Below are 17,363 nucleotides of genomic sequence, written 5' to 3'. Positions count from 1 at the left end.
TATAATATCTATAAATATCAAACACCAAAAATATTTTTCAACTTATTTCATTCAACAACAATAATAGTTACCTAATAGTAAATTGGTAAAAAATAATTTATAAAATATACAATCGAACATTTCTTAATTTAAATTACTATAATGTGAAATTAATGAAAAATAATATTCACTTTGTATTTGGTTTAGTTTACCTTAGTATTACAGTATGAATGGGTGTGTAGAACCGGATTACTGCCAATATTTTCTATAAGACATAGTAGTACACAATTTGTTTTCAACAAATCTATTCATAAAGTATAAACTAATAGTCTAATGAAAAATATTTACTGAAAGAAGAAAATCCCATACACACTTTTATCATAAATAATTAAAAATGTATACCAATATGCTAATTTGATGTTGATTATACAATCATCAAATATGTTATATGTGCATTTAGAAACAACACTAGGCTTATGTAATCAGCTGTTAACAACCTAAATATGTCTTATTGAAAAGTGTGAATGAGACGATGCAGTTTACTCTTAGACAGTAATTTCACGTAATCAGAGGTGGTTTTTAAAAACCATTTAAAATTTTAAATCTATGGGCAAGTCAATAATAATACATTAGTCAAATTTTGAATACAAAAAATATATTAAATATTAATTGAAAAATTATGCAAATGTTATATATTATATTTATGTGTGATTAGTCATTAGTATAATGAATTAGGAACAAAGTAAACATCCAATGACTAATTAATCAATTGGTCACATTAACTAGCCCAGCAGTTCTTAACATGGGGTCTACAATACTCATGTCCGAGGTCTATGGCAGCCTTAACACATATTATGATGCGTCAATATGTGACAAAATATAATTATAAACGTGTATGTTTTGATACGTCCACATATGTAATTTGTAATATAAAATAATTATTATAATTTTGGTACAACATAAAATGTAAAAAAAAGGTATTCGAAAAAAATTAATAAGAGGGTCTGCTATTAAAAATAATTTGTGATCTACACAAGGTTAAGAACCACTGAACTAGCCTATAAAAAAAAAATGTTTACAATTTATTTCTGATTGTGGTGTTCAACATTTTTCTTTTTTTTTTTTGTAACATAAAAACACTAAATTAAAATATAAATTTATAGCTATTGATATGTTTAAACAAATTGTATACACCCATCAAAATATTTTTAAAAATTGCCACCTGAAATAACAATAATTTGTAATCGTATTTGTTTTTTTAAACGTGTAGACACATTAATTCTATTATAACATTATGTGCAACAAAAGAGTAATAACTACAAACGGGTAAAACAACAGCATCATTTTATTGGTTTTCATTTCGAATAAATACATAATTAAATAATTTATTTGAAAATAAGAATACACTCATGTAATATGCTTTGTACATTATATGTGTGTATGTGTACATACTACATGTAAATAATAATATTAAAAGCCTTAATGTATCCATATAGGAGCTCAAAATAGATGTACACAATGTAAGTCTATGCATACAATCATGTTGGTAAAAATAAATTTGGTCATCGACCAATACAATGCAATATATCATACAAACAAGTATTGCATCATATTATTTAGGAAAAATAAAATTAATAATTCTACATGAAATACAAACACATTGCTACGATATATATCGAGGACAATTATTATGTCACTGCAAGTCCATTAAACCATTTAATATTAAAATGCAATACATACAACATACCCTACACACTACACTATTATTCTTTGAAAAGTCTAATAAGTAATAATCTTACACAATAACAGAAAAACACATAAGTATATTATGAGAACAAAAATAGTCTTTAACACTATACTGATTTACTAAAACACACGAAATGGAACATTTAATTATTTATTGTCAACGAATGCATAATTACTGGCACGCACACATAATATACAAATGAACATTTATGTATGTGATTTGTCAACAAACAGATTGACAAAGAAAAAAAAATCATAATAATAATATTTATTTAAAATATTTTTTCATGTAATTATAATTATTTAGTTTTTATTTTTCAAAACAGGAATGAACAAATTTTCAGAAGAGGAACAGTCTTCTACCACTAAATTTAACACATATTACACTATAAATACCTATAAAAATCACAAACATTTTAAGGATTTACACAAGCGTCCACTGTTGTATGGCGACTATCAAATAACATTACTTTCATTTTTTCAACAATAACCTTTATTGTTAAAACTACATTAACATATTTTATAAAATCAAACTAAAAATGAATTTTTTTGATTGGGCGTGATTCTTAGTGACATTGTATTTTGATAATCGCCCGGATTATTTTTAACAGACATACATATTATTGTTTTGGGCAAATGTTTATTTTTGCTATAACATACATTCAAATTAGAAAAAACAACATTAAAAATTTTTAATAAACGAAAAAGTTTTAAATCTGAATAATAAAGTCTTTCCCGTATGGTTTATAATAATTACACCTTAAATTAAATATTGGTAACACTTGTGGATTACAAAGATACATTAAAAATATTTTTACAATAAATTTATTTTGCTGAGCAAAATAATATATTTCATATAAAATACACCATACGGAATAAAAATTATTATTTTTAACATAATAAAAATACAAATAAAAAATGTTAGCTGCTCAAAATTGCCGTTCAGGATAATACATTTTTATATATTAATATACTATGTTTTACAATTGTAACAATTTTCATTTAGTTTATTGAGCAGCATAATAATACAGTAATATTAAGTTTACAAATATTTTATTTTATTTATTTTTATAATAATAGTCATAAATCAAAACCCTGTAATATTTATTAATTTATAATAAATATATAATGTAAGACTTATTATTGTGTACCAAGAAATAATAATTTTTAAATTATATGAAAATAATTGGATGAATGAATGAGTAGTAATTATTCAATGCCGTTTGGACTTACGATAAGATTTTTTCAAACGGTTGACAACCGTATGTCAGTCGTTTAATCGCTTTTTTGAAGTCTTATGAGTTCGCTTATAATAATTTTGTGCCATAGAGTTAATTAATGACACTATGAAGTATAGAACCATTGATAACACAAAAAGATCAAACAATTTCACAGCAATATTTGTACCCTACATAAGTATATAAAATATAAATATTAGTAGTGAAGTGTATAATTTTTAAAAATTAATATCACTAATTAGTAATTACCTTCGAGTCTTTTTTGGCATGTAGCCTTTGTTTTTGGTTTTCTAAAAACGTTGTAATGGGTGCTTGCAGTTTTTTTCCAACTCCTGGGATTTTTCCAACAATATCAAGTACCCTTGCAATAAGAGTTTCATTGAAAGCCACCACAACAAATAACACTTGTATACTCATTTTAATCGCAGCTTTACCCAAAAGAGTAGCTCCGAAAAAGGTCCAGAATGGTATTAAGAAGTGTCCACATGTAATCCCAGCAAGATCAAATAATGGATTTGGAATCTAAAATATTTTTATTGTTTAAAATCCAGTACGACTTATCGTTTAAAACAAAATATTAACTTACAGAGGCACAGGCTAAAATTCCAAAGAAACCAACTTTTTTTACAAGTCGTTCGACAAACAATTTTGACTTGTCTACCAGAGTCTAAAATATAAATATGAATTACTACACATTTCAATAGAATGAATTAAGATATAAAACTATACCATTGTTTCAGGATGCTTTTCTTTTTTCAGTAATTCTTCAAATTCTATTAAATCTTCCTTGTCTTCATCAGGTGGTCGACCAGAAAGTCTAGCAGCACGAGCCATAAAGTATGGTGGTAATTCACCAAGTGCAGTACCTGCTCCCCACATCATGGCTTCAACTCTTACTTTCAACATGATGTTCCACAAACTAGCTACCCAGGCGCTGTCGACTTCATCAGGACAAATAATTCTAAGAATATATAAATTTTTTAAATTAATCATGTATGATAACATAAAATAAATTAAAATAAGTGTACAACTTTGAACTTACTGTTCAGGATATGGAGGCTCAGGGAAGTTAAGTCCTCCACATTCATAGGCAGCCAAAGTAACAGAAGTTATGTGCGGGCCCAAATAAAGAAGGAATGTATGAAGGCCAGTACCAAAACCAACAGATGATAAAACTCCTAAACCTAACCAGTAGAGACACCATACAATTTTTGATTTTGCCCATATTAATATCTAAAATTTTAATAATGAAATTAATTTACATCAACTTATTTTAATTATAACTATATGGCTTACTGGTAAATGAGGACCTTCTATGTATAATAAAATAATTGGAGTAGAAATTACTAAAAGTGCTAGAAGCACATATAACTCATAACTAATTAATCTGAAAAATAAAAATGAATACAATCAGTCTTACTATTAAATATAATTTAAATTAATGACCTTTAATGAATATATGCAATTTAAAAATCACACAAGTTACAAAATAAATAATCACATGACAAAATGTGTTTAAAAATTATCTGAAGTTACAATGTTATATGATTATAATTCAAAATAAAACAAAATTACCAGTAAATTAACAGCATTTAATTTTAAAAGCAATAAAAAGATCATTAATAATCATTACTGAGATAAAATATTGTTGATAACAAAATAAATAATTAATTTTACAAATTGCATAACATTTAAATACTATACAATTTAATAGTAATAGAAATGAATGAACACATATGTTAAAAATATTTTTATGTTATTAAATTTGTTGTCTTGATCAATATAATATTCAATTTACATATTTAATTATTAAATGTGTTTTAGTATAAAACATTAAATTATTTAAACAATTCAAATAATACAAATTAAAATGGAAAACAGGAATATTAATTAACCAAAATTTAAAAAATGATTTAGAATCTTTAGAATTATGTAAATTGTGTGTGGATATTTATAATTAATTGCTAAAATCAAAGCTAAATAGGTGTGTATTAATGTAAATAAAAAAAAATTAATTACACTCTGTAAGATATCTTAAAAATCAATTTTATAATAATTACTTTTTGTTTAATTAGAAACAATTTTTTTTTAATTCTTTATAATAAATAATTATATAACAGTTTTTAATGTAACTTACTTTTTAACAAATGATTTGGATAAACAAACTACTTCTTTACAGAAATAATCTAAAGTTAAGAAAGGATGTTTCCATATCACAATTGAGTGGGCATCCATTTTTGTTGATTTTTTAAATTGTTTCAATTTAGAATTACTCTGGCCGTTTTGTAATACCTAAAAAAAATGTTAGGTGTAAGCAATATATATTAAAACTGATCAATGTTAATTGCATATCAATACATACATGTTAAAGGCATAGCAATAATTAACAAGTAGTTAAAAGTAAAATACAACAATTAAGAGTTAAGTATATATTGTAAATTACTACTTCTCAGAAAACTATTCTTTAGTAAGGTTGATTAAAAAATGTTTTTAATTTGTTAATAGTATTATTACATTTTTTTTTACTTTATAATAAGTTGTTATACATCAATCAAGACCATGCCCCTTGACATACTTTTAATGAATAAAATATTTGAAGCTTTTTTTGAGTATTTTTTTATAACTAGGTACCTAGATATTTTTATAATATTTCTAATTAATAGGTTACTATTACTTTTTATTGTTTTTGTACATAAATCAATGTTTTAATATGTGTACAACTGTATAAATGAAATAAGCAAATTTGTCTTACTTTGTAAATTTGTTTTGAGATTATACGATTAAATTTTGAAAACTGACTTTAAAGTTAACTATCAGCTGATAATATAATTAATATAAAACATTATTGATACTAATTATAGTAATAACTTAATAAAACTCAATAGTGGAAACATCTAAACAAATGAATATCTAGGCACTTAATAAAATACAGTCTACACAGAAATAATATTATTGGATAACCATAATAATAGAAATTAATTGAGCAATGATAAAATACAAAGAAAAATGTTCATTGACACATAATTATTGTAATACATGTAACTACCTACCATTTGTGTCATAACCGCTCAAGGTAAAAAGAATTACTAACTAGTTTTAAAGCATGATTATGTCCCACAAAAAACAAATAAATAAATAAACTAAAGATAGGGTTCTTGACAACAGAGATAACAATAGGGATGCAGTATTTTATCATGAACAACATAGATTTACAATATTATTGTTTGTAGTAAAAACAAAAGCAAAAATTGTGTTTAAGCAAATATTTGAGGGGATATAGCGGCTGTCGAGGATAAACTAACATATTGTGTTACTCGCATTATGTTATATGTTTACTAGTAAGACCACAATAGCCACTATTACATGGTATAAAAGACATAAAAAAGGTGAGTACATGCACAATAATACAGTCATCAAAATGCTTACTTTGTCTATTTTCTTTGGTCTTGATTTATTGGGCCTAGAATCAGTCGGCAGACGGTTGCGGGACGTCATTGTCGGAGCAGTCCGGTCCTTTTGAGGCATCTTTTGTGGAGAACATTGTGTAAAAACATAGAACACAAAAACGAACAACGAAATTAAAATTTAAGGAATAACTCTAGGGTAACCGACATGTACAACCGATTACTCGTTTTTCGACCAGTATGCACACCACACATGCATTATTATCATGACAATATGAAAATCATGCATACAAGAGGATATTACAATATTTTTATACACGTATGTGTTTGAAAATAAGCAAAAGTAGGGGCTGACTACCGGATGGGAGGAAGCCTTGATTTGAGGGGGGAGGGAGGGGGCTACCTTGCGTTCGGCGAACGGTGGCAGTGCCTCCCGGAAACGGCGTTCGGGCGGACGTACCTTGCTCAGACGTGTGGCTTCGTTTGCGTCTCCGACGGTGGATCACGTGTATCGATCGCTGGAGGAGGCGCGACGCGTTCAGGAGTGCATCGCGGCCACGGAGACGGTGAGCGACGGAAACGGACTTGGTGCGAAAGACCGACACTGGTCGACGCCTATTTCGCTGAACGACTGAGGACCGGCACTAGCGAGTCGCACGTACTCGTCGTATCGGTGGGCGATGGTCAGTAATCACACTCCGCGCGGAGTTCGAACGATTACCTAATAGAAGGAGTAGTCGCACTGACGCACTGTGACGTACGCCCGTTATCAGTCCCCGCGCCGTCGACACCTCGTTATCAGTCGTCCGTTGATAAGCACCGCCGCCCGGTGATAAACCACGTGGATCCACATAGATAGTGCCGTCGCCGTGGAACTTCCGCGTGTCCGACCGTACTACGATTTGTATAGTACGACCACTGCGGTGGCTGTAGTCGGTGGTCGGTCAGCTGATGAAGTCCGTTGTCGCAGAAGTGGGGAGGGGGGGCAGTTCGATTGCCGTCGCCCAGCCGACTCGATCCAAAAATTGTAATTTGTAATTTATTTTGTAACGTGTTATAACAGTGTATAGACGTGCAAAAGGTTCGATCGAAATAAGAATTAATAAATGCATAGTAAATCCAGCAAGACAATATAATTGGTAACTATCTAAATCCCTAAAAGGTGCGTGGGCACAAACTAAGTTTTAAATTTTAGATTTTTTTTTTTTTGGGGGGGGGGGGGGTAGAATGGGACGCACAGCTTTTAGAGAAATTTCGTGAGTGGTCACTCCCGACATCCGTCGCCAGTTCGCCACCCTTTTGTTTGACTTGTCTGAAAAAAACAAACCTAATTGAGTAAATAGTTTTTATTCTTATATTGTAATATCTATTTTTGTCAATATATTTTAAACTTATCAAACTGGTTATTCATAAGAAAAGATATTTATAGAACTTTTTTTATATTATTTTTATTATAAAACCTTGTTACAAAATAAAACGCATTTTTTCTCGATTTTAATGCATTTTGTAAACATTTGAGCTTAGAATACTCCTAAAAAAAATATTGTGACTATACCTATATATTTCTAATATTAGCATATATAAGTATACATATACAACTTACGAGTAACCTTGTATTATAATTTCAAGCTTTTTTATACAAAATAAGATAATCATTCATTAAAATACATAAATCAAAAAAAGGAGCCATTTTAAATATTATTTAATAACTAATAAATTATGCTTATGCATTTCAGATTATTTAGTGATAATAATAAGTCCAATAATAATTTATTTTTGAATGACAACAAAATATGTACCTAGTAAAATCTATTTTGTCAAAAACTGCAAGTTATACGTTAAAATTCTAGTTTTTCCTTAATTTATTGTTAAATTACTTCTGACTTTTGGACCAGATCTATTATGTTACCAGAAACCACTCTCAAAGTATTTTTTAAATCAACAAAAAGAATGACGGACAGAGAAAAAAATCACATACATCATTATATATAATTAAGACATTCATAACCTCATTCAGGTTAGGTTGCTAACAATTTTATTTGAATGAAAATCACACTCTTTTCGGCATAGTAATACCAGATCTAAACACAAACTCAATGCCAAGTAATAGTATGGCAAAAACATTTTTGAACATAATAACTAATGAATTTTTATTTTTAAAATTCCTTACATAGAGTTATTTATAAATCAACTAGAAGCTATTATATATTTATATATATATATATATAATATATTCTTTAAGCAAAATAATGTTTTAAAAAGTTTCTAAATTTTATATTTATAGAAAAAAAATTTATCTTAAAACCTATTACTACCTACTTTATTATCCAGTTTTTATTTTGAATTCAATCTTCTTTAATTTTTTTGTATATTGATCATAATATAAAATTTTAAACTAATACGTAATAACCTATGTTATTTGTTATTAAACAGGTTATCGTAGTTTATTTTATAACAATAAAAATATTGAATTTATATAAGTTCATTCTACTCATCAGTCATATAATGATCATCATATATAATCTTATATAATATTATAAAATTATAAAATGATAACAAATAATTAATGAAGTCATGTTTTTATATACATACTATACATAACTATGAGTAATCACTAATCTATTTGATAGAGTACTCATTTAGTGTCTTATTTTAATATTTTGCGGTTCGGCTCCGGTTGGTCGGGAACCGACAAAACGCATAGTGTGATCCTAGCCTTAGTCAAATCTTGTTTTTTTTAATACCCTGCCATCACAAGGTTGAAAATATTCTTATATACGTTTAATATAAGTATTTAAAGTCATCTTAGAGAAAGTTGTATCTATAATTGGTTTAATTTTGCTAATCAAAATTATTTTTAAAATAATCGAAAAAATAAATAAAAATTATTCATAAGAAATGGGAATAATTCAAAATAAAATGTAGGATAAATTTAGAAAACTTCACTAAACAATGTTAAAAGTAGCAAGTACTATACAATTTTAAAAATTGAGTATAAAATGTATTGCTGTAAGAAAAATTAAAAATCAGTTTAAAAAAGAATAGTCAAGTAGTACTTGGTCACTATTACGTTTATTTAAATTTGAATCCAATGATAAGTAATAGGTATCATTGTACACAAAAAATGATTCTGAATGGAGATGATTTATCAGCTTAAGATATATTTTCTATGCAGTGGGTGGAAAAATGGGGATTTATATTTAAATAACTTAGCTGAATACCCCGAAATCTAAGTTTTTTTATCATTATTGTAAGCCAAACTTATGGAAAATCTTGTATTCAATTTTCAACTCTTGGCTACTTAGATACAACACTTTTTATAAATTTTAACTAGGTACAAAATAAATTGAAAGTACCTATTCATTATTTTGACGAATTTTTGTCAATATTATATTTGAACTTCAAAAGCTAATAAAAATAAAATTGTGCCTTATATTCTTTTTAATTTTTGAATCACAATATAAGACCAACTTACCGTTATCGTTAAGCAATTTTATAAAAATTTAAAATTCAAACGTTCAAAAAAAAATTGTGACTAACGATTTTTGATGTTTTTTTTTTTAACTACAATAAGAACAACTCATAAGGAACCTTATATTAAATTTTCAAGTTTTTTTGGGCAGCTAAAATTGTTTTATTGACGCTTAAAAAAAATTATAAGAAAAATCGAAATTTTCAGTTGTCTATAAATAACTCAAAATATTTTGAAAATTTAACTGTTAGATAATAGTAATACTAATACAAACATTTGGTGAAAATTTCAAGTAGGTATTTACGCTGATTATTTTTTGAGTTACAACCATATAAAAAAATCGATTTTTTAGAAAACTGTTGGAAAATGTTTACTTTTGACCTCTATAAAGCACCAAGGATATTCACTTTGCCATCGGAAACTACCCCCCAAAGTTTGAAATTGAAGCATTATTTTGACAAGTTATGCTGTACACGGTCACAAAAAAAAAAAAAAATAAAACACACATCATTGTAAAATCAATACATTCATCACTTCGTTCAGAATCTAAAATATAACATAAGGAGATAAATAAAAATCAAAAATGCCAAAAATTATAAAATGTACTCGTGAATCAACGTTGATAGATTATAAACCTTGCTCGGGAATAAACAATTTTTCATTTGATGTTTGCTCAAAATATTCAGAACAATATATTAATACCTACATTATTATAATTTATAATATTATTAAATATTTATATTTCTTTTAGATTCTAAATAGAGTTCCGAGTAATGAATGTAGATCTGTAGCTAAGGATTGATGAAACTGGCCCAGACTAAAGCAATAGCCAAAATAAAGTATGACGATTAACATTAATAACACACATTTTATTTAGAATATTCGCAAATTAGTTAGGTATACTATATTTATTGTTAAAATCATAAATTTAGGACAATTTCAGTATAGGTATATTCAAGTTACATTACCATTCAATGATATTATATAGTAAAAATATATAATATATATAGCTATATAGGTATATATTTACTAATTATTTAGTATACAAATCGAAATATATTATACAATACTTATTGCATATACGATATAAAATAAATGACGTTATAATATATTACTATATTACGCTGAGTAATATAGTATAATATAGTAATAAAAATTATATACAATTATAATTTATTTTTTCTGTGGTAATAGTTTTTAAAATTAATTACATATTTATGTATTAAATACATTGATATAGGTATGTTTAAGTTAAAAATTTAATTCAAAATTCAATTCCTGTCAATATTTATTAGTTGACCTCTATTCATACTTCAATACTTCATCAATTTATATTTTATAAGTTAAAGAAAGTAAATTCTAGAAGGAATTTTACAGTGAGTTATTTTGTAGATAAATAGATTAATACAAATTGCAATCTAAGTTTTGATAAAATAGTCAGATAGTCATAATTGAAAATGAAAATATCTAGTTGGTATTTAAAGTCAATAGGTATTACTATTGTTTGTTTTTATTTATTATTGTTTAAATTGGAATTCAAGTAATGTGAAAATATTAGTTTATTGACACATAAAAAGAATATCTAAATTAACATTAAAAATCTAGGTATATATTATTTAATATTTGGAGCCAAGTAAAAATGTTGTGGGAGAGAAATAAAAATGTACAAGGACGGAAGTATGTTAAATGGCCAAAAGCTGAGCACTGGTGCCTGATGGATCTCGCTATGGCTTTGACATTCAGTCAGAATGAATTTATCGATTTTACAATGATGAATGAATATTCGATTTCAACGTTAAAGGTAGTTTCTGACAGAAAATTTAATATAGTTTTTATTTTGAACTTTGACGAGTTAAAAATTAAATGTTCTTAGTAATTTAAAAAATAATAAATGAAATAAAGGATTTTTTTCATAAAATTAATAGGCAATAGTGTAGTCGCTAAAATCGATTTTGGGTTTTTTTGTGTAAATAAAAAACAAAAAATCATAGATATTTTAAATTTTTATTTACCAATTCAATAATATCGATAATACATATTCATAATATTTTGTAGAAGAGTTTAAATTTAGAATTTTGGCTATTCGTAAAATCAAGAAAATTTTCAAATTATGTTTGAAATTCATAAAAATTCATAGTTCATACCTAGTCTAGAAAATTGTGTGTCTTTTTTTTGGTAGATATAAGTAAATTTAGTTGGTATTTATGTGAGTATAAGTAAAAAATACACAGTACGTTTTTAACGAGAATTTTTATGCAACGTCAGTTTTTTATGAAAACAAATAAACAAGTATATATATTTTTTGTTATCTACTCATAAACAAATAAATCTTATAACCAAATACAGACATTTAAATATTTTCTAGACACGATTAAAATATTTTGGCTCAATGAGATAAGATAGAACAGTATGATTGTAACCAAGCACTGTTTTCTGTAAATATTATAATAACACATATTTTAAAACTATAAAATTCTTTATGATTACAGATTAAGACTAATTAAGAATTTAATGTTTAAAAATATTGTCTTGATCAGTTGGATTTTAGAAGATATTATATTTTAAAGTAATTTATGTTAGACACAATTCACTGGCGCCCTCTATCTTAGTTTAAAATGTTTAATGCATATTGAATGTTACGTTATCTTTAGGAGTACTCCAATGTGATAGTATATCATTTTATCAATTAAATTTTTGTATTTTTATCAATTTTCGACAATTCGACTTAACAAACGACAGTTGAAATTTTTGACGACTTACGACTTGTGAATGAATCTCACTGCTGGAATGTTGTCATCTTACGTTTATTCATATAAAATAAAATAATACAAACACATTAAAGTACTTATAGATTCGCATAATACTATAATAGTAATATAATAATAAACGTATTATTTATGTACTAAGGTGTATCTTATATAATTCTCTGATTAAAATGTGTTGTTTATTAGAAAAAATGATTTAGAATGCTAATCCAGTATTCAATTACTACCTATCATAGTTGTAAGCGTTGCACCTACTTCTGTTGGAAAAATAGAACAATAACAACTATTTAAAAGGTACCTAGTTAGTCTTTATTTTAGTTCTTACTTGCTGGACTTAGCTTCTATGATATTAATATTAAACTATTATTTTTATTATAAAAACAGTTGAATCATTCAAATCTTGTTCAGAAGTTGATTAGAGTTTCAACAATGTACATTTTAAACAATTTCTACAAAGCATTGCGATTGTTTGTTCAAACCCATGCGGAGCTAGACATCGATATTAAATTGCCAATGTTGAAACAACATATAAACGGGCACATCCGTTTCTATTCAATTAAGGTGAGTGGTGTTAAACATATAAATTCACCAAAAATTTTAAATTTTGCATCTATTTTAAAAATGTATTTATTATTTATTATTTTCTAGAACTTACAAAACCTTGTTGAGAAGTTAGTGGAGGACTTGAAAATCGTTGAACGTTGTTCATGGTCTTCAGATTATTTATCAATATGGTTGAAAAAAGAATTATGGGTATCCACAGTGATGAAAGAAATATTAATGTCTGGCTGTAAATATGGTAGCAATGATGATCACAAAGGCACTGTAAAGTATATGATCTTAAATCTCAAAAACATGAGTGGGTTTTTAAGATTTATTTTTTTGTAAACATAGGTAGTCTCAGTTAGCTCTGATGAGTGTAATGATTCAGTTACATGCTTACGTATTGAATTATTGAAAGAGGCAATTCAAAATTTGGCTAAAATAAATGGCTATATAATAGGAAATGATGGATTGAATTTATTGTTGTCGAAAAAAAACAATCCGAATAACAGTAATCTCGTATTATGTGGTAATGTTGTTTGTAATGTGAATGTCAAAGAATATAAACAGTGAGTATATAATTATAATTTTAAGTAATTAAATATATTCATTATAAATTATGATAAATAATGAAGTATTGGGGTTTCAGGCGAAAACAAGAATCTGTTACTAAAATGTCTGCTAACCGTATTGAGTCTGAAGAATATCCGATCGATATAATTTCAAAACTATGTCATGCATCAATTGTCTATGAATTATTGAGTGTCCGTCATAATAAAGTTATTAATACGGAATGTGATACTTCAAATAAAGACAGTTTGTTTAAATAACTATTTTTGTGCTTTATAATGAATATCTACAATTTAAATTTATTTTTAACATTTTTTTTCTAGGCGGTATTTTCATAATGTACAATTATTCAAGACTATGTCAAGTATGGAAAGCATATGAAAATGGTGTTATTGAAAATTACTATGAATCTCTACCAGACATTTGTTCTGTTAACTTTGGATTGTTGACTAGTAATGTGAGTTTTAATATTTAAAATATAAATGATGGCATCCTGGGCATTCCCTAAAATATTTTGATTACATATTTAACTCACCAGGATTTTAATTTTGTCATTATAAAAATATTATTTTTGTTGTGCACTTATAAAATTAAAACACGTGTATAATACTACAATCAAGATGATAAAATATGAAATTTATCCGTTATGTTTATTATTTATACTTCCATGGATGACCAAAATAAAAGCCTCCTATAATCGATATATCACATATGCCATACCCATAAAATATTTCCTAATGTTGCTGTCACTGGTTCAATACTGTTAAGAAATTAAATTACAATGAGTTGTATTATGTGTATCATTTAGGAAGAATGGATTTTAATCCTTAACCATCTATCAATGTATCCTTTGGTTATTCAACAATCTGTCCAACATTTAATGTCAGCCAGTGTTGATGTCCATAGATTGTGCAAGTTTTTAATGGAAATGTCATCAGCCGTTAGTTTATTTTATCATAGGCATCACATTTTATCAGTGAGTATATTTAAAGGTGCAACGTGCAATAGTAGTTTTTTTATATATTATTGTAGTGTTAACTTTCTAAACATATAAGTATATTGTATATACCTAACTATAAATTTAGTATTGCATAAACAATATTTTAATTTCATAGGTACTATGCTATAAACATAAACCATAAAAAAAAAAACCTATTAAAATAATAATAATGAAATAAACTGAGGTTTTGCTTAAGTATAAAACTTATTAAAACCAAAATTCTTTTATTGTAAAGTGAATGGTTATATTATACATTATTACTTCATTATCTATTAAAGTTTATATTTTTCATGTAAAGCTATAATATGAAGTTCCCATACTATCCACAGTTCCCTTCTAAGTCATTCAAGTCATTGTAAATTTGTTTTATTCTTTGCTAATCAATGTGTGGTCATTATGTATGATTATATATTAATTAATATTTATTTTGATATAAAAAAAAAAAGAAGTGTATTCAATTATTAATAATTTTTATTATAATTTGTAAGACATTATTTTTATTATTATTATTTTTTAATATCATCATTTTAACAATATAAAGTTGTAAATAATTTTATTTATACATTTAAATAAATAATATTTTTTTCTCATTGTTTAAACGATTTAACATTTGATTTAAGTCTAAACATTAAATTTCAATATCTATTATATATACTTATGATTCCACTATCTAATGTGCCTAAAACAATGAAAATGTTGTAATTTAAATTTTAAACAGAGCAAGAACAATAACTGTGTGTATTTTGTTAATGATGTGCAATGTATAAAAAGATAATTATACAAATTATACAAATGGATAGTGTTAGTATGTTGTACACAGATAAAAAAAATATATATAAAAATTCACATCATTAATTGAATTAAAACTCTATAGACTATAATATACATTATAGTTTTATACACATTTCATAAGCATAATCTAAAGAAAACCAAATAATGAAAGATTCATAATGATGTTTACCTATACTTAGTAATGAGATTTGTCATTATTTGTATAAATCTTTTAATCTTTTTCTTTGTGTTTTATTATCATATTTCATTACATTTATTAAATAACGAAGTATGTAGACATTGTAGAAATTTACTTCTGAAGTTCATAGAAAATATAAAAATAGATTTTATGGTACAAAAGTATTTACACGATTAAAAACTTTTTGAATCATAAATGAAATATCAAATAATCAATTAATAACGAACTAACTTAATATAATATTTTAAAATATTACTTCTAATTTTTATATACACTTATAATAATTAACTGAATAATAATCAAAGTATTATAAATAGCAGGTTTACACTATAATCACAATTTAATAAATTCTGTGCTATAATTTTACTATGGCATACGATATAATATTATTATTAAACATAAAAATAACCAATAATATAATTCGTTAAGTAGTATAGTTTACTTATAAATAGAATATTGCACTATTGTTAGTTGCTATTATTTTTCATAATTTTACTATTGATACCTATAATAATGCAATAGAATTCACTAACGTAATATTAGCAACATGAAATTTAAAAATTATATTTTTTTTAAAATCTTTTTACTGGATTGTTTTTAGTATACATCGGTCTTACTAGTTATAATTTATAAATTTATTCATGGTACCCAATCGCTGATAAATATATCAGGGGCATTTATGGTGCACCATAAATATAAATATAAATGCCAATTATTTATTAGAGATTGAGTACCTACCATAAATAAATTATATTATGTTGTTAAACAATTTCTTATGTGTAAATTCGTGTAATTAAATATAATTTAACCAAATGTAATTAATGTTATGTTAAACATTAATGTATTGAATATATTTTATTCTCAGGATCCGATTGCAAGTTTATTACCATTGATGTACGCTCGATTATATTTGGTCAAAACGTCAATACAGGTGTATGAAAATGTTTTTCAATTATTAGGCATTGAAGCTGTGCGTGAAATGTAAATGGTGTTGACCGATCACCGATGAAGACACTGAGGAAGACGAAAGCTAGCTAATACTAACATTGCTAACTAAAATTGTTGTAAAATAATACTGTATTTTTCAAACTTAACTTTCATGTTATAATATAATGACTTTTTTACTCAATTTTTCATGTTAAAATACCAAAAAAAAATATGAAATCGTTTTTTAATATTTTAATTTGTTTTTTTTTTATATATTTTTTCATATTTATTAATCATCTGGAAAAGTAAATCAAAAAATATGGCACCACATGGTGTGTACGTAGTTCTACTATTTTTCTATAAAGTTTATACGCGTCATACATGTAGTTGGTAAAAAAAAATATATATAATATTGGAAATACCGAGAATCGAGACAATAATAAACTGACAAACTTTTTCCCCAGTCTTGACTTTCGTAACATCACCGTCCATGTTTCTCAAAAACACATGTTCAAACCTTTGAGATAACAGCATTGTCTGCTACAATATAAGAATATTGGTAAGTCTCTGCAAGACCTTTTTCTCCTTTATTTTTATTGGTCTTTTACATTTCTAAATTCTATCGACTATCAAAAGTTATTTCATACAACCATATAATACATCCATTGCTACTGTAAACTTGTTTCAATTTAAGTGCTCTTCGGTTAGATAAAACAATAAACCAAGTTTAAAGTTTGTTCGCATTTAGC

At 25.9% G+C, this 17,363-nt stretch overlaps 2 protein-coding genes and 1 long non-coding RNA gene across 9 annotated transcripts; 1 reads left to right on the top strand and 2 right to left on the bottom strand.

The window, feature by feature from the left end:
- Positions 1 to 1,306: 1,306 nt before the first annotated feature.
- Positions 1,307 to 6,977, bottom strand: LOC114124597 (vacuole membrane protein 1-like). Of its 2 annotated transcripts, none has more exons than XM_027987926.2 (9): positions 6,828 to 6,977; positions 6,390 to 6,488; positions 5,101 to 5,255; positions 4,260 to 4,350; positions 4,006 to 4,196; positions 3,693 to 3,924; positions 3,550 to 3,630; positions 3,213 to 3,485; positions 1,307 to 3,133 (listed from the first exon to the last, which is right to left on the bottom strand). In XM_027987926.2, exons 2-9 carry the CDS (start codon positions 6,486 to 6,488, stop codon positions 2,993 to 2,995), a joined length of 1,263 nt encoding a protein of 420 aa, XP_027843727.1. In that variant the 5' UTR covers positions 6,828 to 6,977; the 3' UTR covers positions 1,307 to 2,992. The 2 variants fall into 2 exon arrangements, with proteins under 2 accessions (XP_027843727.1, XP_027843805.1); XM_027988004.2 differs by having other exon boundaries at positions 6,771 to 6,919.
- Positions 6,978 to 7,268: 291 nt separating this feature from the next.
- Positions 7,269 to 16,870, top strand: LOC114132326 (DALR anticodon-binding domain-containing protein 3). 6 transcript variants are annotated; one of them, XM_050197769.1, is made up of 9 exons: positions 7,269 to 7,394; positions 12,791 to 12,898; positions 12,989 to 13,165; positions 13,253 to 13,429; positions 13,499 to 13,716; positions 13,797 to 13,963; positions 14,041 to 14,174; positions 14,526 to 14,693; positions 16,553 to 16,870. In XM_050197769.1, exons 3-9 carry the CDS (start codon positions 13,034 to 13,036, stop codon positions 16,670 to 16,672), a joined length of 1,116 nt encoding a protein of 371 aa, XP_050053726.1. In that variant the 5' UTR covers positions 7,269 to 7,394; positions 12,791 to 12,898; positions 12,989 to 13,033; the 3' UTR covers positions 16,673 to 16,870. The 6 variants fall into 6 exon arrangements, with proteins under 6 accessions (XP_050053726.1, XP_050053721.1, XP_050053734.1 ...); XM_050197764.1 differs by having other exon boundaries at positions 7,269 to 7,506; XM_050197776.1 differs by lacking the exon at positions 7,269 to 7,394 and adding an exon at positions 12,472 to 12,680.
- LOC126549219 (uncharacterized) lies at positions 7,584 to 9,008 on the bottom strand. Its single transcript, XR_007603366.1, has 2 exons — positions 8,687 to 9,008; positions 7,584 to 7,679 (listed from the first exon to the last, which is right to left on the bottom strand). It is a non-coding gene; the product is annotated as an uncharacterized LOC126549219 (long non-coding RNA).
- Positions 16,871 to 17,363: the final 493 nt, after the last annotated feature.

This window comes from Aphis gossypii, chromosome 1 (assembly GCF_020184175.1).
Source record: "Aphis gossypii isolate Hap1 chromosome 1, ASM2018417v2, whole genome shotgun sequence".
NCBI classification, from domain to species: Eukaryota; Metazoa; Arthropoda; class Insecta; order Hemiptera; family Aphididae; genus Aphis; species Aphis gossypii.
This window is presented reverse-complemented; position numbering and strand designations above follow the sequence as displayed.